The sequence below is a fragment of the Drosophila hydei genome, unplaced genomic scaffold, assembly GCF_003285905.1.
Source record: "Drosophila hydei strain 15085-1641.00,03,60 unplaced genomic scaffold, DhydRS2 tig00008130-arrow-arrow-pilon, whole genome shotgun sequence".
Taxonomy (NCBI): Eukaryota; Metazoa; Arthropoda; class Insecta; order Diptera; family Drosophilidae; genus Drosophila; species Drosophila hydei.
In genome coordinates this window covers 1,789,169-1,810,638 of record NW_022045839.1, presented here as the reverse complement: position 1 = coordinate 1,810,638, position 21,470 = coordinate 1,789,169, and the positions used below count along the sequence as shown (strand labels likewise).

The 21,470-nt window shown below is 42.9% G+C and overlaps 6 protein-coding genes across 8 annotated transcripts; 3 read left to right on the top strand and 3 right to left on the bottom strand.

The window, feature by feature from the left end:
* The first annotated feature begins 69 nt into the window (after window positions 1-69).
* LOC111597932 (protein LTO1 homolog) lies at window positions 70-645 on the top strand. Its single transcript, XM_023312887.1, has one exon. The coding sequence runs from the start codon at window positions 201-203 to the stop codon at window positions 621-623; it is 423 nt and encodes a 140-aa protein (XP_023168655.1). The 5' UTR covers window positions 70-200; the 3' UTR covers window positions 624-645.
* Window positions 619-3,100, top strand: LOC111597931 (methyltransferase-like protein 25). The gene is made up of 3 exons (XM_023312886.2): window positions 619-1,023; window positions 1,177-1,374; window positions 1,973-3,100. The coding sequence occupies exons 1-3, from the start codon at window positions 637-639 to the stop codon at window positions 2,879-2,881; spliced, it is 1,494 nt and encodes a 497-aa protein (XP_023168654.2). The 5' UTR covers window positions 619-636; the 3' UTR covers window positions 2,882-3,100.
* LOC111597934 (small nuclear ribonucleoprotein F) lies at window positions 1,427-1,846 on the bottom strand. The gene has a single exon (XM_023312888.2). The coding sequence runs from the start codon at window positions 1,722-1,724 to the stop codon at window positions 1,458-1,460; it is 267 nt and encodes an 88-aa protein (XP_023168656.1). The 5' UTR covers window positions 1,725-1,846; the 3' UTR covers window positions 1,427-1,457.
* A 150-nt stretch (window positions 3,101-3,250) lies between the features above and the next one.
* LOC111597927 lies at window positions 3,251-11,853 on the top strand. Its single transcript, XM_023312881.2, has 7 exons — window positions 3,251-3,517; window positions 4,041-4,517; window positions 4,576-5,379; window positions 5,432-5,727; window positions 7,044-7,212; window positions 9,912-11,189; window positions 11,572-11,853. The coding sequence occupies exons 2-7, from the start codon at window positions 4,053-4,055 to the stop codon at window positions 11,851-11,853; spliced, it is 3,294 nt and encodes a 1,097-aa protein (XP_023168649.2). The 5' UTR covers window positions 3,251-3,517; window positions 4,041-4,052.
* A 383-nt stretch (window positions 11,854-12,236) lies between these two features.
* LOC111597925 (proteasome-associated protein ECM29 homolog) lies at window positions 12,237-19,094 on the bottom strand. The gene is made up of 10 exons (XM_023312877.2): window positions 18,973-19,094; window positions 18,686-18,816; window positions 17,745-18,625; window positions 17,189-17,674; window positions 16,660-17,123; window positions 16,072-16,434; window positions 15,368-16,009; window positions 14,036-15,297; window positions 13,774-13,914; window positions 12,237-13,709 (listed from the first exon to the last, which is right to left on the bottom strand). The coding sequence occupies exons 1-10, from the start codon at window positions 19,088-19,090 to the stop codon at window positions 12,387-12,389; spliced, it is 5,811 nt and encodes a 1,936-aa protein (XP_023168645.2). The 5' UTR covers window positions 19,091-19,094; the 3' UTR covers window positions 12,237-12,386.
* Window positions 19,095-19,837: 743 nt separating this feature from the next.
* LOC111598013 (40S ribosomal protein S11) lies at window positions 19,838-21,262 on the bottom strand. 3 transcript variants are annotated; one of them, XM_023313012.2, is made up of 5 exons: window positions 21,178-21,228; window positions 20,793-20,915; window positions 20,546-20,671; window positions 20,253-20,458; window positions 19,838-20,038 (listed from the first exon to the last, which is right to left on the bottom strand). In XM_023313012.2, the coding sequence occupies exons 1-5, from the start codon at window positions 21,187-21,189 to the stop codon at window positions 19,915-19,917; spliced, it is 591 nt and encodes a 196-aa protein (XP_023168780.1). In that variant the 5' UTR covers window positions 21,190-21,228; the 3' UTR covers window positions 19,838-19,914. The 3 variants fall into 3 exon arrangements, with proteins under 3 accessions (XP_023168780.1, XP_023168778.1, XP_023168779.1); XM_023313010.2 differs by lacking the exon at window positions 20,793-20,915 and having other exon boundaries at window positions 21,178-21,262; XM_023313011.2 differs by lacking the exon at window positions 20,546-20,671 and having other exon boundaries at window positions 21,178-21,225.
* Between the last annotated feature and the right edge of the window lie 208 nt (window positions 21,263-21,470).

The following is a 21,470-nucleotide window of genomic DNA, read 5'->3' as shown; positions in this document are numbered from 1 at the left end:
TTCTGAAGTGTTGCAAAGCGCGTAGGGTTTTTATTTTATATCGAAAACTATCTTTGAAATTGCATTATAACTATGAATGCAAGTTACATATGCATGGCCAAAAACTAGTGCTGCAAAACTTTTGATTTAGTTTTGTATAAAACCCGGACATTATCGATAAGCTTGTATCGATAACTAAGTGTGGACTACACATTGCAACGATGTCCGGTGATTCGCGAGATATTAATGATCTGTTCGATGATATAGTGCTGACCGAGGAAAAACACGCACGCAAGGGTTACGCGGAGGGTATCAGCGACGGTAGGGCTCAGGGTAATCAAGAGGGCTACCAACTAGGCTACGCTCAAGGCGTTCAACTTGGCGAGGAATTGGGTGCCATTTACGGCCAAGTGGTGGCCCAACAGCAATTACCACATACGGAAAAGTTGCAACGCACATTGGAACAGCTGCGGCAGCTTATTGAACAATTTCCACGTCAAAACAATCCCGACAAAGACATCATTGGCGCTGTGGAGCACATCCGGAACACGCATCGGCTACTGCGTGCTTTGTTGGGTACCAAAAAGGGTGCTTCACAGGAGACTGTACACACAACGCAGGAGCGCAAAGATTACAGTTTCTAGAAGACGACACAAGATGGCACAAGTAGGAGTGGACGAGCTAGAGCATCGTCTCAATGCTTTAATAGAATATTTGACGCCATATTCGACTTTTATTAATTGCCACATGGTTAACTATCTAACGGACGACCATTGGAAAGAATATGTGCCTTCGCCATTGAGAGCAGAGCTTCCAACAGCTGACCACGTACAACGAGCAATAGAAACATTGTTTTCAAATAAGTCGCCTGATTTCCAGAAGTTTCCAGCACTTGCCCAATTTTTGAAAGCTAGCGAGTGCCAACGCTTGTCCAGTTCTACGGACCTGTTAACCAGTGTTGAGCAACTGGACCAGATCCTAAATGCCCAAATGCAAACAGAGCTGAGCATTAAAGAATTTATGAGCGCTAAAAAGTGCCATGAGGTGCGTACCAAGTGATTCTAAGCAATGCAGGAAAGCTTCCTAGTCTTGCAAATATATAATCATAATCTACTTTAAAATATAAAGCTCACAGTTTTGCAATCTCTAGATGGATAGAAATTAACGCACAATTCATCTACACACTACTATTCACAGGTGGAGCTAACCGCGGCTTTGGTGAACAAACTCGTGAAGAGTTTAGTGGCAGGGTCCAATTGCTATATTGTTGATGCTGGTGATGGCAAAGGATATCTCTCATCGAGATTGGGGTTGCAGTATGGACTTTCGGTGCTTGGAATTGATGCCAATGAGTCGAACACAAAAAATGCTCTTTCACGAGATAGTAAATTACAGGTATGTATTCTTATAGATAAATACACAAGATTTATTTCATTTACTTTTTGGACACTTAATGCTAAGTTGTACTAAGAACTAGTTTAGTCGCGCATCTCGCCCTCCTCATCGTCATCCTCCATGCCTTTGATGTAAAGTACATTGTTGCAGCGTATCAGCACTTCGCCTAGATTACCCGTAACAGAGCCTTCGATAACTTCCTCGGTGTTAGCCAGCTGCATGTTCATGTAGCCATCAACTGAGACAAGAAAGCCCTTGTACTCCTGGCCCCATTTCAGTTTAACGAGCACGGGCTTTCCTGTTAGGCCATTTAGAAATGGTTTAGGATTAATGGGCATGCCAGCAGACATATTGTATGTGTGTTTTTTTTTATTTATAGAATGAAAAACAAAATCGCGTATTTATTTGCCGGCTAAAACGTTTTCGCGTCGTGCATGCAGCAATAAGAAGAAGCGTGAATGACAGCTGCGAAATGGGGTTGCTGAAATATATATCGATATATCGATATATCGATTAATTCATTTCATGCTGAGTGCTAATCAGTCATTTGCTTTCAATCGTTAATCAACACTTTTTATTTGCTGTTTATTTGAATTAGCGCGCCTGGAACGGCTTAACAGAACGCGCCGAGATATTAAACCAAGGCAAAACACCACCGAGACGCGGTAAAAAGTCTCCTACTAAGGAAGCACATACAACTGCCCCCATTAAGAAATATAAAACCACTTCAATGTACATAACCACCAAACTAAACTTGTGTGATTTACTGAAGAAACATTTTGAGGATGACCAAGAAGTAGTTGATCCTTGCATATGTCTTACCGGCTTACACACCTGTGGAAATCTAGCCGCAACTTGCTTACAAGTCTTTCATGCTCAGAATAATTGCCGCGTACTGTGCAATGTGGGCTGCTGTTATCATTTATTGAACGAACGGTACTCGGAACAGGAATTCTTTGGCAACAAGGCATTGATGTCCAAGTCAACTGATTATGGATTCCCCTTGAGTCACTACCTTCAGCAGCGCCAATTTAAATTGGGTCGGAATGCCCGAATGCTAGCCGCACAATCCATTGAACGTACTTTGTCAGCCAAGGAACTGCCTAACATCTCGCTCTACTATCGCGCACTGCTCGAGCTTCTGGTCTGCAGACATGCGCCGGATTTAAAGAATTCACTGCAAGTGGGCAAAGTAAAAAAATGTGACGATTTTGTGGAATATGTGCAGAAGTGTTCAAAGAAGCTGAATGAACCTTGGTTGGCTGAAATCAAAGAAGACGAACTGAAGGCCTTGCTGCAGCAACACGAATCAGATCAACATTATCTGTCGCTCTTCTATCTACTGCGCATGTCATTTGCTCCGGTGGTGGAGAGCTTAATACTTCTCGATCGGCTGCTGTTCCTCAAGGAACTGGGCTACGAGCACAGCTATTTAATTGATCTGTTCGATGCGGTTATATCACCACGACACTATGCGATAGTTGCATTCAAGGAAAATTTGATTTGACAATGAATTTGAAAAGCTGTGCAATACTTCGCCTAAACTATACAATAAACATACGAGGGTAGTCTGAAAAGTTCTGCAATGTATGTAAATATATGTATATAAATAAAAATAAATTAAACCTGCTTATTAGCGACATTTCAGACCACCCTCGTATATATTCTAGTTTTACAACTTTTTATTGTAAATCTGTCAATCCGTTGTTTTTAAGTGTTTTTTACAAATCTCGACAACAATTCATTTTTCTATGCAATTTGTTTATCAGTTAGCTAAACTATATTATACACGTAATACCCTGTATTTAACGAAAATGTTTATATACATATATATACATGTATTTATTTACACAATATTTTTTATATTTTCCAAATGTATATATGTATTGCTTTGATAACCCAGATTTTTGGAATCGCTCAACAAATAAGCTGTATTTGCTTGAGCCTAGAAGCAGTTTACAACGTATCTTCTAGTTGAGCTTTGCTCTAAAGCAAACTAACATTTTCATAATCATCTACTGGAAGGTGACTATAAAAACCTGAAGTCAACTTAAATCGATCGCAAGTGTTATTTCAGACTAGCTAATTGTCGGTACTTGTGATCGGGTGTGAATACAATTAATTACTACAAAGTATCTACTAGGTCAGTTGAAGCCTAACTTAAGTGATAACTGCTGAATTAAATAAAAAGTGAAACGAAAGTCTGGCAAAGGATGCGACCTATAGAATTGATATAAATTAGAGAACTATAATATCTTAATTAGATGTAATATGTAATAAAATAAAAACAAAATCTGAATAAAGTTGTGAAAATATTTTCTAAAATACCCAAAACTAAAACATTTAAACCAAAAAAACCCTTTCTTAAATTAAATAAATTGAAATTTCCCGTTTTCCGGCAAAAATAATTTCTGCGTCAAGAAAATGTTCTATTATATATAATATTATTTGTAAAGATTAACAGAGATTAAAGCGCTTCTTTCTGCTTATTTTCCATAAACAAGACGCAATATTGCGAAGTAGTTTTTACAAACTATCAACAATAAACAAGATTAGAAAACACTTAGGTTTGATAAGAGACAATTACTGCATGTAGATAGCTCAAGTTTTGATTAATTGTTAATAATTAAAGTTCAGCTGACAATTGGCTTTAATCTGTTTTGTAGAGTCGCCGGGAAATGGCGCTAACGGAGGCCCTTTTTTTGATTGTCGGCGCACTGGGCGCTATTTATGTGTGGTTCCAGCGGAATCACAGCTATTGGCAGCGCAAGGGCATACCCTATATACAGCCCACGCGCATTATAGGGAATACATTGCCGGTGTTTACGCAATCGAACTCCTTTGGCTTGCACATCTCGAGCGTGTACAGCGATCCGCGGATGGAGAATGAGGCCGTTGTTGGCATCTATGTGATCAATAAGCCCGGTCTGGTTATACGCGAGCCGGAACTGATTAAATCGGTGCTAATCAAAGATTTTAATCGTTTCACCAATCGCTATGGACGCACCGATCCACATTACGATGCCCTTGGCTCCAGCAATCTGTTCTTTGTGCGCAATCCACAGTGGAAGGAGATAAGGACAAAGCTGACTCCGGTTTTTACCAGCGGAAAGATGAAGCAGATGTATCCACTAATGCAAGAGGTGGGTTCTGTAAACAGGACTAACTTCCAATTCCAAACTAAATCGAGCCACTTTATAGATAGCCGCAGATCTGGAGTCGCTGCTAGCCAAGGAGAGGCCAGCAAATGAAGCCGCCTATGTGACAGAAATCAAGGAAGTGTGCGCTAGGTTTACGACGGACTCAATAGCAACAATTGCATATGGAGTGCGTGCGAATTGCTTGTCGAATCCGGATGCTGAGTTCCGTAGGCAGGGCCGTAAGGTCTTCGAGCCGACGTTGCTGCGCAGCAAGGACTTCTTCGTTGCCTTCTTTTTGCCGAAGCTGGTGTCGCTGCTGCGCATCAAGGTATTTCCGGACGAGTTTTCCAAATTCTTGCGAAATACCATTGGCCATGTCATGTCGGAGCGCGAGCGAACGGCGACGGTGCGGAATGATCTAATTGATGTGCTCGTGGGCCTACGCAAGGAGGCAGCCTTGGAGCCAGGCAAGTCGCATCTGGCCAATAGCAGCGACTTTTTGGTAGCTCAGGCTGGGGTGTTCTTTACGGCGGGCTTCGAGACGAGCTCGTCCACCATGTCGTTTGCCCTGATGGAGCTGGCCAGGCAGCCGGAGTTGCAGCAGCGTCTACGACAGGAGATCAATGAAGCCCTCCGCAAGGAGAAGGACGGCAAACTGAGCTACGACACAATCAATTCACTCGAATATCTATCCATGGTGACCGACGAGGTCTTGCGGCTGTATCCAGTCTTACCTTTTCTAGATCGCGAATATCAGAGCATCAAGGGGGAAACGGACTTATCGCTGAAGCCCTACTACGATTTCAAACTGGAGAATGGAACGCCCATCTTTATACCCATCTACGGACTGCAGCGTGATCCTAAGGTAACTTTGTTGTGGTAAGCAATCATGCTCTAATCAACCATCTCTTGTATAGTACTGGACCAATCCGAATCGATTTGATCCCGAACGTTTCTCGCCCGAGAAACGCAAATCGATTGAGCCCATGGCCTACCAGCCCTTCGGCCTGGGTCCCCACAATTGCATTGGCAGCCGAATCGGACTGCTCCAAGCCAAACTGGGTCTGGTGCACTTCCTCAAGAATCATTTCGTGCGCTCCTGCCCGCAGACCACGAAGGACATTAAATTCGATCCGAAGAGTTTCGTACTACAGCTGGAGGGAGGTCTGTTCCTCGAGATTGTTAACGATAGACTTTACGATGCGAGTGCTCTGTGAGTCTATCCCTCTTCTCGTTTGGTAATATAGCTTTACAGTTATATATTTAGTTTTGTTTTGGGTTTTGCTTTACATTAAAAAGAAAATATGAAAACATTTCCAAGATTTTGTTATTTTATCTGTCCTCTGATTAGATTACCTTGTTCTTTGTAGTAAATAAAACTATTAAATTAAAAGTTAAACGCTTTGACCCTGGCATTCAACTGACAGCTGGCGACGCTTCGAGCCCAGATTTTTACAGATTACTCAATTGCATGATAGCATTTTTTTATAATATTTTACGGGCAATGCAAATCGTTTAAATATCGATTTGAGTCGGGATTAAGCGCTGATTTGATTTATATAAGCTAAAATTCTGAAGCGTTAAAATTATTAAGAGCATGCACAGTGCAGGGCATGTAAATGGGTGCAGTTTGTTGTTAATATTATAATGTATATATAATGTATATAAATATATATATATATATATATATATATATATATATATAAATATATTTATTTATTATAAATAAATATATTTATTATTATTTATTTATTTATTTATACTAGGCACTATAAACCCTATATGATCTGATAGGGAAGCCTTTGTAGAAATTCTAATTTTATTTTCATTCCAAAAAAAAAAGAAAGTAATTATGCCCCTTTAAGCTGATCTAAAATTATTGTTTAATATAGAAATATTTTTTTCTAATATTCATATTTGTTTATATTACTAAAAAACCTTCAGTCCTGCTTTGTTTAATATTTTTTATCATATTTTTTTGTCTATCTCTTTAAAAGTCCTTTAAGGCTTTTATAAAGTTTCTTTTTTATATTATGAAAAAATAATATTTATTATTATATTTAGTGATTTTCGATGCTTTGCCCTTGAAGCTGCTTAAAGAAGGTTCTTTATTATATCATAAGAACGCGTGATTTAATTTGTGATAGTCGAATTTGAGGGGCTAATGATTTTTAGTCGCACTAATGATAATTTGAGCAAAGGTCGGCCCTTATTTATTTGGGGATTACTAGAGGGTGCCGTCGCAGTGTACTTTGATTATCTGTTGCACCTCGTCGCAACTTGCGACACGCAAATATCGGAGGCAATCAAAAGGCATTTTGATGTTCGAATGCTCGTCTTGAGAAATTTAAAATGCGATGACACGCGAAATGGAAACTTAGTGCTATGTCAGTTGCTGACAGGTGAACTATCCGACTATCCGACTATCCGACTCCAACGCCAGCGTATCTCCCATTTAAAGTTCAAGTAAGTTATAGTCAAACGCCCAGCGGATCGCGCACGAGTCTCAGATTGATGCCGCCATCGGCCTGTAGTATTATTGCCTTCGCGTCCAACTTCATGCGTCGCGGTGTGCGCTCCGAAGTTGTCACCAAATGATTGCGCAACACATAGACCAAGCCCACCTTTGCCTGCAAATAGCCATAGCGCTCCCCAATGCATCCATGCGGACCCAAACCAAACGGCATATACGTATACGGTATGTGCAGCTTGCGATTGCTCGAGGAGAAACGCTCCGGCTGAAACTGCCGAGGCTGCGGATAGTACTGCGAGGAGAGAGAGAGACGGCGGAAGTTAGAAGAAGTCTGAAATTGGTGAACAGATGCTGGGAGCAAGGAGTGAAGAGAGTGAAATAAAGAACATTTTTATGAAAACAGTTGTAAAGCGAAGCTAAAGCAAGAAGAGATTTGTAGCTTAGATTAAAGGAAATTTCTTGGGCCTCGATTAATTGATGCCTGAGAAAAGTTTGTAGTTTGTAAAAGAGTAGTTAAGGACGTTAGAGTAAGAGAAATTTAGTAGACGTAAGTTCCTTAGCTAAAGTTCAATGAAAAGTCAGCTTAAGAGATTAATAGAACATTAAGTAAGGAGAAAAGAGAGAAAAGGCATTAGAATGGTTCAATAAAGTTTGCTAGGAAAGAGTATGAAAGGAAACCTTAGAGAGTTGCAGAGCTTAGCAGACTAAGGATGTACAAGAAGAAGTTAGAAGAAGAGGAAGTCTAAGTTTCCAAAGAACAAAATTATAGAAACTTGTTCCAGTATTAACCAGCTAAGAGAAGAACAAGGAATTGCTTGAGGAGAATAGTTAAAAGCGAGGGCTGAAGGTCATGCCAAGAGGAAATTCTAAACTAAAGAGGTCAAGAAAATATAGTTCAGTGAAAGGTACATAGAGGTTGTATTTAAGGATAGATAAATAGTGAAGCCATGAAGTACAAGTTAAGGCAAGACACCTCTATAGATGCATCTTCTATCAAACTTACCTGCGGATCCATGTGCAAGGCATAAGCTGGTATGTAAACGGGCATGCCCTTGGGCACGCAGAACTTGTGAAAGGGCGAGAGGGAGTAACCCTCATCGCTGGTGCACTCGCGGTCGAGAAATGGCAAGGGTGGATACATGCGCAGCACCTCCTGCAAGATCATTTGCATATATTCCAAGGAGTCGATCAGCTGCTGGGTAACGCAGCCTCCGCTGGCAATCAGAGCCTGTTTGATCTCTGCTCTGAGACGTTGCTGCACTTCGGGATGCTTGGCCAGCTCGTACAAGGCAAAGGCCATGGTCGAGGAGGAGGATTCAAAGCCGGCGGTAAAGAAGAGCACAGCCTGAGCCACCAGAATGTCGCCATCGAAGACGAATTTGGATTCCTGAGAGCTACGCTTGAAGTCGATCAGCAGATCGATTAGATCGTTGCGTGTCTGCTGGGACTTCTCTCGCTCGGCCATGACATAGTTGATGGTGTTGCGCAGGAACTTGGTGGCCTCGGCGGGCACCACCTTGAAGCCGAAGTAGGGCACCAGCTGTGGCAAGAAGAAGACCAGCGTGAACTCCGCGGCACGCTTCAAGCTAAACTGAAAGACCGCCCGGCCATGGCGACGGAACTCGCCATTTGGCTGGGTGAAACTGTTCGCCTGGACGCCATAGGCCACCGTTGCAATCACATCCGTGGTGAAGAGAGCACACAGCTCCTTGGCCTCCAGATCGAAGTAGCGCATTCGCTCATTATGCAGCGGCTGCTGGCGCAGATACGCGTCCAGATTGCGGCCAACCTCGTCGATCAGCGGATACATGTGCTTCAGTCGGTTGCTGGTAAAGAATGGGGACAGCTTGAGGCGCACCTCCTTCCACGCCGGGTTCTTCAGAAAGAATATGTTCTGCGAGCCCAACGGATCACCTTTGTAGTCCGAGTTCGAGTAGCGATTGCTGAACTTGGCAAAGTCCTTGACCATGATGCGTTTAATCAGGGCCGGATCGCGTAAGAGCAGCGCCGGCTTATGGAATACATGAATGCCCACAAAGGGCTTGTCCTGGGCATCCGCATGGTTGTACAGCTCGCCCATAAAATCCGCCGGACTGCTACGCAAGCTCAACAAGCCGCCCAAGTTGCCCACGAGCAAGCGAGGACGCAGCTCCGGCACTCCACGAACTATCCAATAGGCATAATGTTGCCGCAGATAGCAATATCCACACACCAGGATAAAGATCACCAGAAGCAGCACCGTTCCAAGCGTCATGCTCAAGCTATGCCCAGCTACTGTTCGCTGCGTTTGCCGTTCCATGCGGTGTTTATCCTCAGCTCGCAGTGGAAGATTGCGATCGGGGTTAAGCTAATTGCGTCACGAGTTCAGTTTCTATTCTCGGTTTTAAGTTTTCTGAATGAAATGCGCTTTTCATTGTATATTCCTCTTCTTCTTATTCTTCTTCTTTTTGTTTCTTTTGTATTCCACATTTCATTGAACTTTACTTTGTGAGCTTATGTAAGAGATGAGCTAGCAAAGCATATTCAAATTTTATGTAGTCTTCACATTAATGGTTAATTTGATTGATGCTTCAGGAAAATGAGGTTATGTTTGAGTTAATGTGAGGTTAGGTATTCGAAAGTCTATCAAATTAAAGGTAAATTAAGTTATATTAATCAATTTCTACAAGTTTAGTTGTATACGTTATGAATGAATAAGACACAATTGTAGATTGGCAGAAATTTTCAAAAAGTGAGGTTAGAAATGTAACTTTGTGAGGTTATGTAGTTAGTACATGGTAAGCAATATTTAAATTCAATTAATCTCTGTAGGTTCGTCTACATTAAGTATTATATTACTCATCTATATACAGAGCTAAACTCTGAATATATATACTTTAGAGGATTTGCCCAATATCTTCTCATTCGACCTTCTTCAATTGCAGCTCTCGATCTTCTATCTTCCATCTACCGCCCTCTATCTTGCAGCTATGTTAGCTTTCTCCTGGGGTCTGCTGCTGTTGTTTCTGACGCTGCTCTTCACCTACCTGTATCTGGAGCAGCGCTACAGTTACTTTCGTCGTCATCGACTTGTACATTTGCCCGCCTCGAGGTGGACGCCATTTGGTCATCTGAAGCAGCTGCTGCTGCTGCGCATCTCGTTCGGAGATCTCTTCAAGGAAATCTATGCGGATGCTCGCATTGAGCAGGCAAAGCTTGGCGGCTTCTATGTATTCCAAACGCCGGCGCTAATGCTGCGCGATCCGGAACTAATACGCCTGGTGCTGATCAAGGAATTCAATAGCTTTCTCAATCGTTACGAAGCCGCCGATGCTCATCATGATCCAATGGGGGCCCTGACCCTGCCCTTGGCCAAGTATCCGGTGTGGCGCGAGAGTCGTCGGCGCATGTCGCAGATGTTTAGCAGTGGGCGGATGAAGCGGCGCATGTATCCCATGATGCAGCAGGTGCTGCTCGAGCTGGAGCAGCATCTGGGTCGCCTAATGGCCGGAAAGATGGAGCAGGTGCTGCCGCTGAGTGAGATGTGCCAGCTGTATACGAGCGATGTGACGGGCAGATTGTTCTATAGCTTGGATGTGGGTGGACTGCGTCATGGTGAATCACTGTTAAGGCAACAGACCAAGCAAGTGCTCCATCCAAATCCCATAAAGGTGCTGCATCTCCTCTGCATCTTCTTTTTACCACAATGGACTTGGTTGCTGCGCGCCAAGCTCTTTGCCGCCAGCTATTCGCGTTTTATGAGGCAGCTGGTGGAGAGGCAGCGGCGTAAAGTGAGTAACTCTCTAACAGATGTGGATGTCGATCTGATTGCACTGCTGGAGCAGCTGCAACATACGCAGCATTCGGATTTCACAGCTTCCCAAGCGGGTATCATTTTACTCGCTGGCTTTGAGACTTCGTCCTCCATGTTGGGCTTCACGTTGTACGAGCTGGCCAAGCAGCCGGCGTTGCAGCGACGCTTGAAGCAGGAGCTGGCCACAGCCTTTGGCAAGGACGCGCAGCTAAGCTATGAGACAGCGTCCACTTTGCCTTATCTCAAAATGGTTTGCCAGGAGGCCTTGCGCCTCTATCCCGCTGCTGCTTTCATTAATCGCGAATGCACACGGCCCGAGGGCTTCTCACTGCAGCCGCACATTGACTATGTTATACCAGCTGGTATGCCGGCCTATATATCCATATTGGGCATACAGCGCGATGCCAAGGTGAGAGTGAAATATTGATACATATAGTGAAAACTTAAGATTTACATATGCAGTGAAAGCTTCTATAAAATTGACTAATAAGACAGTCAAGCATATTTGGATATTACTAGGAAAATCCAATATGAAGCGAGTTTATCTATGTATTGTCTAATTGGAAAAAGCAAACTACATGTACACTAATTCCCATTGCTTATTTCCCAATTGGAAAACAAGTACGGGTTGTTTGCAGTCATTGAACTGATATAAATTAGCTAATTGGAATGCATAACAAAACATTCTAATCAGATGGTAGACCATACTGACGTTATACTTTAACTGTAAAACTCTAAGTATACTAAGTCTTTAAGTAAACCCTCACTAACTCTTCATAACTCTTTTTTAGTACTGGCCCAAACCTTTGCACTTTGATCCGGAACGTTTTGCGCCGCCACATTTAAAAAATATAATACCCATGACATATATACCCTTTGGCGCTGGCCCACATGGCTGCATAGGCAGTCGACTGGGCTTGCTTATGCTCAAACTGGGCGTGGCTCACATACTGCGCTCGCATCGTGTCGAAGTGTGTGAGAAAACTGTGAGCCAAATACGTTTCAATCCAAAGAGCTTGATGCTCGAGTCATTGGATGAGTTATATTTACGTTTCTGCATCGATTCCATGTAGTTAACACTAATTTATGTACCTATCTAAATATAGCGGCTGGGAAATACGATTATTAAACTATCTGTGTAAGTACTATAAAAATGATCTTTTTATCTATCAAATCGAGTCAACAGGTTTTGTAGTCAAGTCAAATATTAAAAGTATTACAAATTGGATCTGTAGACACGCGAGGTCTATTGGGATATATATACATATATTTATATATATATATTTATACCTTAAGTATTGCATGTTATCGGAAGGGAACTTTTTCTGACAGTTAGTGAACCAAAGAATTTTAATTGTTAGACGTTTAGTGATGTACCTAAACACTTTATATATATATATATATATATATGTATATATCTGAGGAGTTAATCAAAACATACCTCGGTCACTGATCAATGCAAAATATAAGTTATTATTATAGATTTTTCATTACATAAATATAGCTCAATTTGTTTTTATTCTTTCCAAATACCGCTCTTAGCTTGGATGTTTAAGTGCCTATATATAATCGTATTTTCCATGGGGTTACTGATGCCATTTTATATTCAGGTAGAATGCTGTTCCAGTCGTCCCAGCTTCTCCTCTATGTCCTTGATGCGACAGCGTACCTCGGGCGCTGAGTCCCGCTGAAACTTGCTCAGATTTGTTTCGAAATTTTGCTTGAGCAGCGCCAACGTAGCCTGATCCCTGGTCAAGCTGAGACGCTTGATCAGCATCAGGACAATATTGAGTGCCTCTTTTTTGAGTCCTGTATGGGGTACGCCAGCGGCGAGAGTGACAGCTGCTAGGACATCACTGCAGATCTTCTGCACGATGGCCTCGCGGGTATGCAATGGTGGCGCCTCCGTCTTCGGTTTCTTTTCCAAATTATTACGCTCGAGCGGTATGTCGGGTAGATTGGCTGTCTCGTCGAAGATGTGTAAGCGCTCCACGTACTTGGTTAGCGCAGCCAGCAGGCTCACCTGTACAGGTCGTGTGCTCTCACTCAAAATGCTCGTACAATTCTCGGCGAAAAAGAGTTGATATCTGTGCTGAGTCTCGATTGCATGCTTGGGCCACGATTTGCCAAGGGTCTCCCAAACAGCCTCCTTCAATTTGTTAAGCGTTTGAGCGCGTTTGTTGCGCTCATCGGCTGTTAAGTCCTTGCGAACTAGGCTACTACAGCCAGCTTCATCATCATCATCTGAGTCAACAGCGCGCAGCTCCTTCTTCTCCAGCAAATACCAGATCATGTTGTATACCTCCTCAAAGCGATCCGCCTCCAGCACATCCAATATTTCCCCGAGAGCAGCCAATGCCATAGTACGATAGACAGGCTCTTGTTTGCGTGCCTCACGCATTGCTGCATCAATAATTTTCGGACAGATCTCGTGCTGGCGATCAAGTTGCTTGCATAGTGCAGCCAATGCCTGCAATAGACGCTCCTTGCCCTCGAAAGTGCGTCCCTGAACTCCGCTGAGCAGCAGCTTGATGAGTCGCACACGATCCTCAGTCTCGAGGGAGCTGCCGAGACGGACTGCAATATTCTGGATGACATTGGCTGCCTGCGCTTTGCGCGACCAACTGGCATCGGTGAGCGAGGACTCAAGCTTGGGTAGGATGACAGGCAGATTGACTCGAATGCCCGCATCACCAGGACTAATGTCAATCCACAAATCCTTCCAAAGCTCAATGTTCGCCTTGTTCTCTTCGTTCTGCTCCTCGTGCATGGCAAAGAAGATTAACGGGAGCATGCAGTCCATGTAGTCCTTGAGCAGTTCATGGTTTCGCTTATTAATCGATTGTATGGTCAATGCAATGGAGCGATTATTCGGCTGCTCCATATACAGCTTGTCCAGTTTGGTAAAAAGATTCTTAATTGATTGTTCCTGTGAAGGATTTTTTGGTAGGGGTTAAGCACTGAGCAAGGCATAAGTTAACCTGCACTCTTACCTTGGCCAATCCCATCAGATGTCCAATGGCGCTTGCATTGTATTTGCGCACTGTGGCATTGCGATCCTTGATGCCGCCAAGACAGGCGCTCAAATATTTGCCCACTAGCGGCGTCATCTCTTTGCCCAGACGTATGCTGACCTGTAACGATGAAAGTCAAGAGGAGCATCAGTTTCTGTATACCAAAAGGATGAGGATGAGGCCAATTTATATTGTTGACAAGTTGGGTTGAGATTGGAGAGTTTGTGTCTTCTTCCCTTACCAGACAAACGAAGTGTGCGCAACCAATTTTGGTGCCCAGATTAACGCTGCTTTTCATCAGCTCCAGGAGCTCCGGTGTCATGCGCTCTAGCACGGGGTAATCAATGAATCGCACACACTTGCTGATCGTCTCCATGGTATGATGGGACTTAGCTGCCTCAGCGCGCAGGCTGTCAACAGCTTCCTGTGCCTCATTGTCGCCGCCCAAACGTGTGGATACATACGAGAGCTTGGTGTTTTCCAGCTCGCCTGTAGCGCGCAGCATACAGGGTATAAGAGTGGCAAGATGTGGTGCAATCATAGCGCCCGACGAGTCAATCATTTCCGATATAGTCTTAATGCTGACCTTGCGTATGTCAGCAACTTTGTGACCAACGCCAGTCTCTAGTAGATAGGGAAGAATGGAAGTGGCGACCGCAGTGCCAGTTTTTCCATGCTCTGCGGAGGCAGCTAGGACGCATAGCTTGCCCAGAAATGAGGCTGTGCCTTGGGCAGTCATGCGTGTGCCCTCGTGTATGTCATCCATGACGCGGAATAGTTGATACCAAAGCTCACGCAGCTCCGGTTCAGGCAGCTCATCCACATCCATCGTGTCGGGCGTTACGCGACGAGGCGTGCCTGAGGCAGCCGCAGAAGATGACGATAGTTTCTCTTCGGAACGCAAACGCAAGCCATTGGAACGCTTAAGCAAATCCCGCACAGCCAAGCAGCATGCAATGCGGACACGCCATTCCGTGCAGGTCAGATTGTCGAGGAGTTCGCGCAAGATCTCCCAATAATATTGCTCGGTTACTTCCTTGGAGTCGTTGACAATGGTATCCCATATAGATATCATGGAGTTTTGGATTTTGGGTGTCGGATCGTATTTATAACGATATAGACGTGGTATTATCTTGCCCAAATAGGGTTGCATCTTCTGTCGCGACTCCGCGGAGAGCGTCTTCAAGCCAAATGCTGCGCCCAGCTTGCTGGTCCAGGTAGCATTATGATTGGCCAGCTGCATAAACTGATAAATCATGTCTGGCTGATTGAGATCGGAGGCAAGCGAACAGAGTTCCTTATAGGTGGTGATATTGCCACCCGTTGGCGTCTTGCCTAGCATGCCCTCGGCAAAGAGTTCTGTATCGCCAGTGACCTGATTCACCTGCCTCTTACCACCAATCAACTGATCCAGCAAAGAATTAGCCAGATCCGTTTGACTGTTCGAATCGGAGAGAGTGTAAACCAACCCCAAGCCACGGGAAGCTACATCTTGAACGAATTCTGTAAGCAAATAAGAGTTGTTTTTCAATAAAAATGAATGTTTTTTAAATTTAATATAAATTCTACGCACCGCTATCATCCGACAGCAGTTCCGTAAAAGCAAACTGCAGCAGTTGCTTTTTGTTCAGCACAGCGGGTCGATTGCTGCAATGCTTGACCACAGCGAGCAGCCAAACTGATATGGCCTGTCGCGATTGTGGATTAGGTTCGCTAACCAAGCGTATTAAGGCGATCAAGAATTGCTCGAAATCTGCATCGTTGCAATGGACATTCACAAAATCCGCCGTTGGTGGACCCCTGTTCACATCGTAGCCACACAATGTGCTGACAATTGCTTCCGAGATGGCAATATTTAATGCCGCATCCTTTTGAACCTTGGCCAGCGTTAGGAACTTGTCCAGATTGCGTTTTGTAAAGTGTGCGCCATCTCCAATAGCCAAATAGCCCAAGCATTTGGCTGCCTCTTCGCGTATCTTCTGTCTAACGGAGGTGCTGCGCAGCAGCTGAAAGATAACGCTGAATATTATCATTTTCGTGGATATCTGAATGTTCTCTGTGTCGGTCATCTCTGCATCTTCATCGTCATCGTTGTTGCTGGTGCTGCATTGAATTTCCACTGGCACGTTAGGTATCTCAACCATTTTGCCAATCATTGAGGTGCATTTGACAGCTGCTGAGATGAGCAGCCACTGCGATTCGGTTAGCATTTTAGCTGGGAATGGACAATTGGTGTTATACATTATAATCGCAGATATAAATTACATTAACCCTTACCAATAATCTTCACAGCATTTACGAACTGAATCCAATTGGTATAGTCCTTGCTCGACTTTTGCTCCCGCAATTGCTCAATTTTGCGATTGAAACTATGACCCAAGACTAAAAGCCAGCCATGCTTATGCTCAAGTGTCTTTTGCGTTAAGCTGTTTAGACAATCGCCCACCTCCTGATCAAATTTATCACTCGGTAGCCCGTAAGCCCAGAGTATGCCGTAGACCTGGGCAACATTAAGACGCATTGTTTCGGAAACATCTTTTAGCGAATTGCCCAGCGGCTCGAGCAGATGCAATTGCTTCGGTGCAAATACCTCGGGTGCAGCATTCAACAGATCATAGAGACATAATAGAGTGGAATCAGCTAAAATATATATAGAAATGTTGTTGTTAAGAGATAAACTGAACAAAAGATAATTGACTCTCTCAAGAGTGCGCAGACAGGCAGACAAACTTAGTTTACAGATGGACTTCAATTAAATCTGAGTGAATTGTTAGCCTCGATTATAGATATGCTGGAGCACGACTTGCTTGATGGCTTTGATTATGAATATAATTTCTTTACTATATACTGGCATACAAGACTTACTTCGCTTAGCCTCCACTCCGCGCTGCACAAAGAGTAAATATTGTTGCAGGGCATTTGACTCCACGTTATCGTAGTTGGTGATTATATATTTGCGCAGCTCTGGAGTATGTTTCTCGTCGCCCGGTGCGGCGACAATGCCCGCCGAATACCACAAACAGAGACGCAGATAGTCGAGTATCTCCTCGTAGACTTCCAGGCTATAGGGTAGCTTAGTCCTTCCAAAAACAACGCAGGCGCTGCTCTTCTTCAGTCGCTTGTTGGCCATGTCATGGACATGGGACATCATAATATTAAAGCTGGGAAGCAAGACGCGTCGCTGTTCGAGTGATAAATGATTAAAATCGCTAATCGATTCGCTAGTATGTTTCCCTGTATGCTCAATGGAAGACAGCATGCTATAGTTAACATGATCCTTCTTCGACGTTCCATACAAATAGGTAGTCACATTCTCTCGCAAGGAGTTACTACATATAGAAGGATCGAAATAGATTAGATATGCATATATATAGATATATTAGATAAAGCGCACCGTTCTCCTGCAATGAGCAGCAACAAATAACGTGCTGGTGCATAGAACTCTGGATAGCAGCTGGTGAGGAAGACACTTGTCACATTCTGCACAATTTGTATCTTGGACTCGGCATTGTCCAGCAGCATGGCCAGTAGCAGATGCTGTTGTCCATCTAACTGCACCTCTCCTGGATCGCCTTGCTTGTCCACATCCATGGCATCTGATTTGGTCTTCGTTTGCCAGGCAAATGCTGGCGCCATGGACACCAAAGCCTCGCGTATTGAACTATGCAAATCGGGTGCGCACGTTGCTAGATTATTAAAGTAGCCAAGCACTAGCTTCAAATCCTGGCTAACATCCTGCGGAAAGCTGCGCGCGTGTTGTGCTAAAGCGGAATAGGCTGCATTTTGTACATCATTTGGCTCTACAGAGTCGCGTCCAATTACTTTTGTGATGCCAGTTAGCAGAACTTTAGATACCTTGGAGACGACTTCACGTGGACCCCTGCCGAAGTGAGAAAAATAAGCGATTAGCAAGGGCATGTTGTATATTATTGATGTTCTATCTGACTTACTCTCTTAGCACCAATTCCACGAATTGCAGTGCAAGGACTTTACACTTCTGATTGGTATTGTTGCCAAAGAGCCCATCGAAGATCACTTGTAAACCCTTGCCCACGTAGATGCCTTTGCCTCGACACTTGATCAGATACTGCAACAGCTTTTGACGCACTCGAGCGCAACAGGGACGCGTCTGCCTCTCCGTCAACTGATGCTGATTGCCAATGAATAGCGTGTATAGAGAGGATGTCACAGCTGGGCTACTAAAATCCAACATAGTGCACAATTTACTTAGCTCGGCAATGGCTGGCGTGGCCACACTGAAGCGCGTATCAGCTGAAGCAACCACGAGAAGCACAAAAACCTCATTATCAGTGAAAACTCCTCCGCACAGAAAGCGTACGATGCCCTTCTTGATCTTCTCCAGCTCCTCGGCACGCCAATTGTTTGCAATGACACGCTTAAAGCTATAAGGACTAAGTCCTGGTGGCACATCCTGATCTTGTGTGATGCCATAGGGGAGCAACAGCACATCCTGCAGCAAGGTTAAAAAACTGGCAGTAATTGCCGGCTGCTCTTGCAATTTAAACAAATCGCCACGCTGTGCCGGATCATCGGGTATCTTCATTTCACTCAATATAGGCAGCAACAGCGTAAATAGCTTATCCTGATAGTTCTCCAGCTTGCTTTCGCAGCCGACCACCTTGGCAGCTAGCTTTGTCTGTTCCTCCAGCGGCAGGCGAGGAAAACCCATGCTAATGAAAATGATGGCAAAGTTCTTAAGGAATGTGGTGTTCTCTGCTCCTGCATATTGATCGAGGAGTGCTTCCACTGGTATCTGCACCTGGCCACGTGATGTGAGGCGACGCTTTATATGTGTCAGTACCTCGACCACCTAATTGATATACAATAGATCTAAGCAAAATTGTGCTAAGTCATTCAGGGATATGATTACCTTAGAGCGCACAACATTGTGCGGAGAATTGATTTTGATGATGACGGGTGTCAGGAATTTACCCACTGTCGATTCGAGCTTCTCATCGCTATCCGCATTGCCCAGACGCAATAAAACGCGTTCAAGCAGTTCTGCACAAAGAATGCAAAAAATTTTAGATAGTTTTTAATTGCTGATTATTTTTCATAGAGACCAACTAGCTTAATTGCTAACTGTGTCAAGACACTTTACATAAGCTAAATATATGTTTGAATGCCAAATTTGATTAAAATATATAGTAGTTTTACCAATTTCTGCATTAGGTCCCGCTGTTTCCATTTTGCCTTTTTTCTGGTTTATTTTTTTTTTGTTTAGCGTCTGAGTGAGTGTTGCCAGTGCATCGTAGACAGCTGAGTGCAAAAACATGACGTTGCCAGACTATCGAATAGCAAGTCATTCGCTCTGCTTCTTTCCTTTGGAAAGTTGCGCGCTATTTAAATTGCATGTACGATCGTACTAAAGTTCAAGCAGCTCCGCAAAGTAATGGACTGCAAATAGCTTTGGTTGTGTGGTGATGCCAGATTATCAAATGATAAGTATATATTTCTAGGTGTCATTAAGGCGCGCAATTTGAATGGTGTATAGAAAAATACTTACAGAAAAATTACTTTAATTTTTTTTGTGCGAACCACAAACGTTAGCATAGTTTCAAAAATTCAGCATTTGGGAAACTGAAATGAGCTCAACCTGTACAAGCAATTACTTCAATTTGTACTTTACTGATGTTTCTATTCCCATGTCAATAAGATAAAAAATTATATTTCTATTTTAATCAAGTGTCCTTTATTTTAAGTAAAGTAATATTTTGTATAATCCAAGGGTTCTCTTGAAAGTCATCAATGGAGAACTGAAAAATGATAAAGGAGAGTTTTAGTATAAAACATAAACATAACATAACGAATTTTGATTAAATTTTCAGTATTTTTACATTAAGTAAAAAGAGTCAAGGTTCTTCAGCAATTTGTTTTATGAAGACCGTCATGATTTTATCATCAATAAAATTAGAATTAAGTTCTATAATTAATTTACTTAATACACACCTTTTCAAGATAAGTGGTTAATGTTGCCGGCTGAAAATTCTGAAAAAAGGAAATTCTACAAAGTTGAATGGTTAAATTTACATTTTTTTTGTTTTATTCAAAAAGAATAATGCTACAAATATTATTTTCTTCCATAGCGGTTGTCCTCACTTAAAACTTCTTGAAGCTCTTCTTAGCGCCCTGACCCTTGCTAACTTTCAACACGTTGAAACGCACGGTCTTTGAGAGAGGACGGCACTCGCCAATGGTGACGATATCGCCATGCTCCACATCTCTGCAAGCACAGAAAACGAAATAAATATATTAATAAATTAAAAATTGAGTAAAAAGCTGATGAGTTAAACTTTAAATTAGTTGTCAGTATTTTTACTTTTAGTAAAAATGAGTCAAGTTTCTTCAGCAATTTGTTTTATGAAGACCGTCATGATTTTATCATCATAGTAGATGTAAATATATAGGGTTGTGTCAGGTTTATAGAGTATATATACCTGAAGGCGGGAGAGCAGTGGACGCTCATGTTGCGATGACGTTTCTCGAAACGACTGTATTTACGCACAAAGTGCAGATAATCGCGACGAATGACAATAGTACGTTGCATTTTAGTTTTGCGTACAACACCGGTAAGGATGCGGCCACGGATTCTCACATCACCGGTCCAGGGGCACTTCTTGTCAATGTAGGTGCCATCAATGGCCTGCACGAAATGAGAAAAAGGATTAGATGGAGTCATGTTTTATATGTTAATAATATAGTGTAATTTCTGTTGTTTAGCATGCATTACCTCACGGGGGGTTTTGAAGCCGAGACCAACATCACGGTAGCGACGGAGCACCTTCTTTTTGGTGATGCCGGGCTTGACCTTACGGTTTAGGTTAACACCGAACTGCTTTTGGAAGGCGCGCTCGTTCTGTTTAGCATGGTATACAAGTTACATTGGTTGCGGGGTACACAAACGTGCAGGTGGGGCATGGAACGGAAGAAAAACGAGGGGGGCGCAACATTAGTTAAATTTGCTTTGGAGCGCTTACCTCGGCTGGTACTTTAAAGCCCAGCCCAACTTGACGATAGAAACGCAAACGTTTCTTGCCATTAACACTCTTACGACGTATTGTCGGCACTGAGTGCTGCTTGCGAAATGAGCGTTCTGTTTGCTACAAAAATAATAATCAAATTCCAAGTGTATTTAGCAGCGTAAACAGCATGCGTTGAAGTGTGGTTAGGTTGAATGTGAGCCTCACTCGCTGTTGCTTCTCCTTTTAGAAAACAATGCATTCGCAGCGCGGCATATTACACAGCAAATGTATTGTTCAACTCACAACGCACTTAATTTCACATTTCACAATAAATTTGTGTTATAGCAATGCTATAAATGACGTATTTTATTTAATTTCGGACACATTTTCGCTGTCTTACCTGATCAGCCATGTTGGAGCAAGAGGAAAGAAAGAGCACGCGTCAAAATAGAGATGGACGATATATCATAAGCGGTTACATATCGCAATGTATTTTAGAGCAATGGTTACTTTTGACTGTAACGAGGTGAATGATTTTGATAGTGAATTTTGAAATGTTAAATATTAAGTTTTCAATTTAAAGAATTTTTTGATTGAGTTTTTACTATAGTGTTTTTTTATTATAGTTATAATATTATATTTGTTAGTTATTTTATGTTATGCATTGATTATATTTTATCGAGGTTGCATTCA

Bases quoted from the DNA above. Each gene is read 5' to 3' on its own strand.
- LOC111597934 (XM_023312888.2), bottom strand. From the start codon at position 1,724: ATGTCTGCTGGCATGCCCATTAATCCTAAACCATTTCTAAATGGCCTA.
- LOC111597931 (XM_023312886.2), top strand. From the start codon at position 637: ATGGCACAAGTAGGAGTGGACGAGCTAGAGCATCGTCTCAATGCTTTA. The intron at 1,024-1,176 runs GTGCGTACCAAG...TACTATTCACAG, and splicing joins GCGCTAAAAAGTGCCATGAG to GTGGAGCTAACCGCGGCTTT. The intron at 1,375-1,972 runs GTATGTATTCTT...TATTTGAATTAG, and splicing joins CACGAGATAGTAAATTACAG to CGCGCCTGGAACGGCTTAAC.
- LOC111597932 (XM_023312887.1), top strand. From the start codon at position 201: ATGTCCGGTGATTCGCGAGATATTAATGATCTGTTCGATGATATAGTG.
- LOC111597927 (XM_023312881.2), top strand. From the start codon at position 4,053: ATGGCGCTAACGGAGGCCCTTTTTTTGATTGTCGGCGCACTGGGCGCT. The intron at 4,518-4,575 runs GTGGGTTCTGTA...GCCACTTTATAG, and splicing joins TGTATCCACTAATGCAAGAG to ATAGCCGCAGATCTGGAGTC. The intron at 7,213-9,911 runs GTATGTGCAGCT...CTTCAATTGCAG, and splicing joins AAACGGCATATACGTATACG to CTCTCGATCTTCTATCTTCC.
- LOC111597925 (XM_023312877.2), bottom strand. From the start codon at position 19,090: ATGTTTTTGCACTCAGCTGTCTACGATGCACTGGCAACACTCACTCAG. The intron at 18,817-18,972 runs GTAAAACTACTA...TTCTTTGTGCAG, and splicing joins GGGACCTAATGCAGAAATTG to AACTGCTTGAACGCGTTTTA. The intron at 13,915-14,035 runs GTAAGGGAAGAA...TCATCGTTACAG, and splicing joins GCGCACACTTCGTTTGTCTG to GTCAGCATACGTCTGGGCAA.
- LOC111598013 (XM_023313012.2), bottom strand. The intron at 20,672-20,792 runs GTAAGCGCTCCA...CATGCTAAACAG, and splicing joins GCTTTAAAGTACCAGCCGAG to AACGAGCGCGCCTTCCAAAA. The intron at 20,459-20,545 runs GTAATGCATGCT...CATTTCGTGCAG, and splicing joins GCTTCAAAACCCCCCGTGAG to GCCATTGATGGCACCTACAT.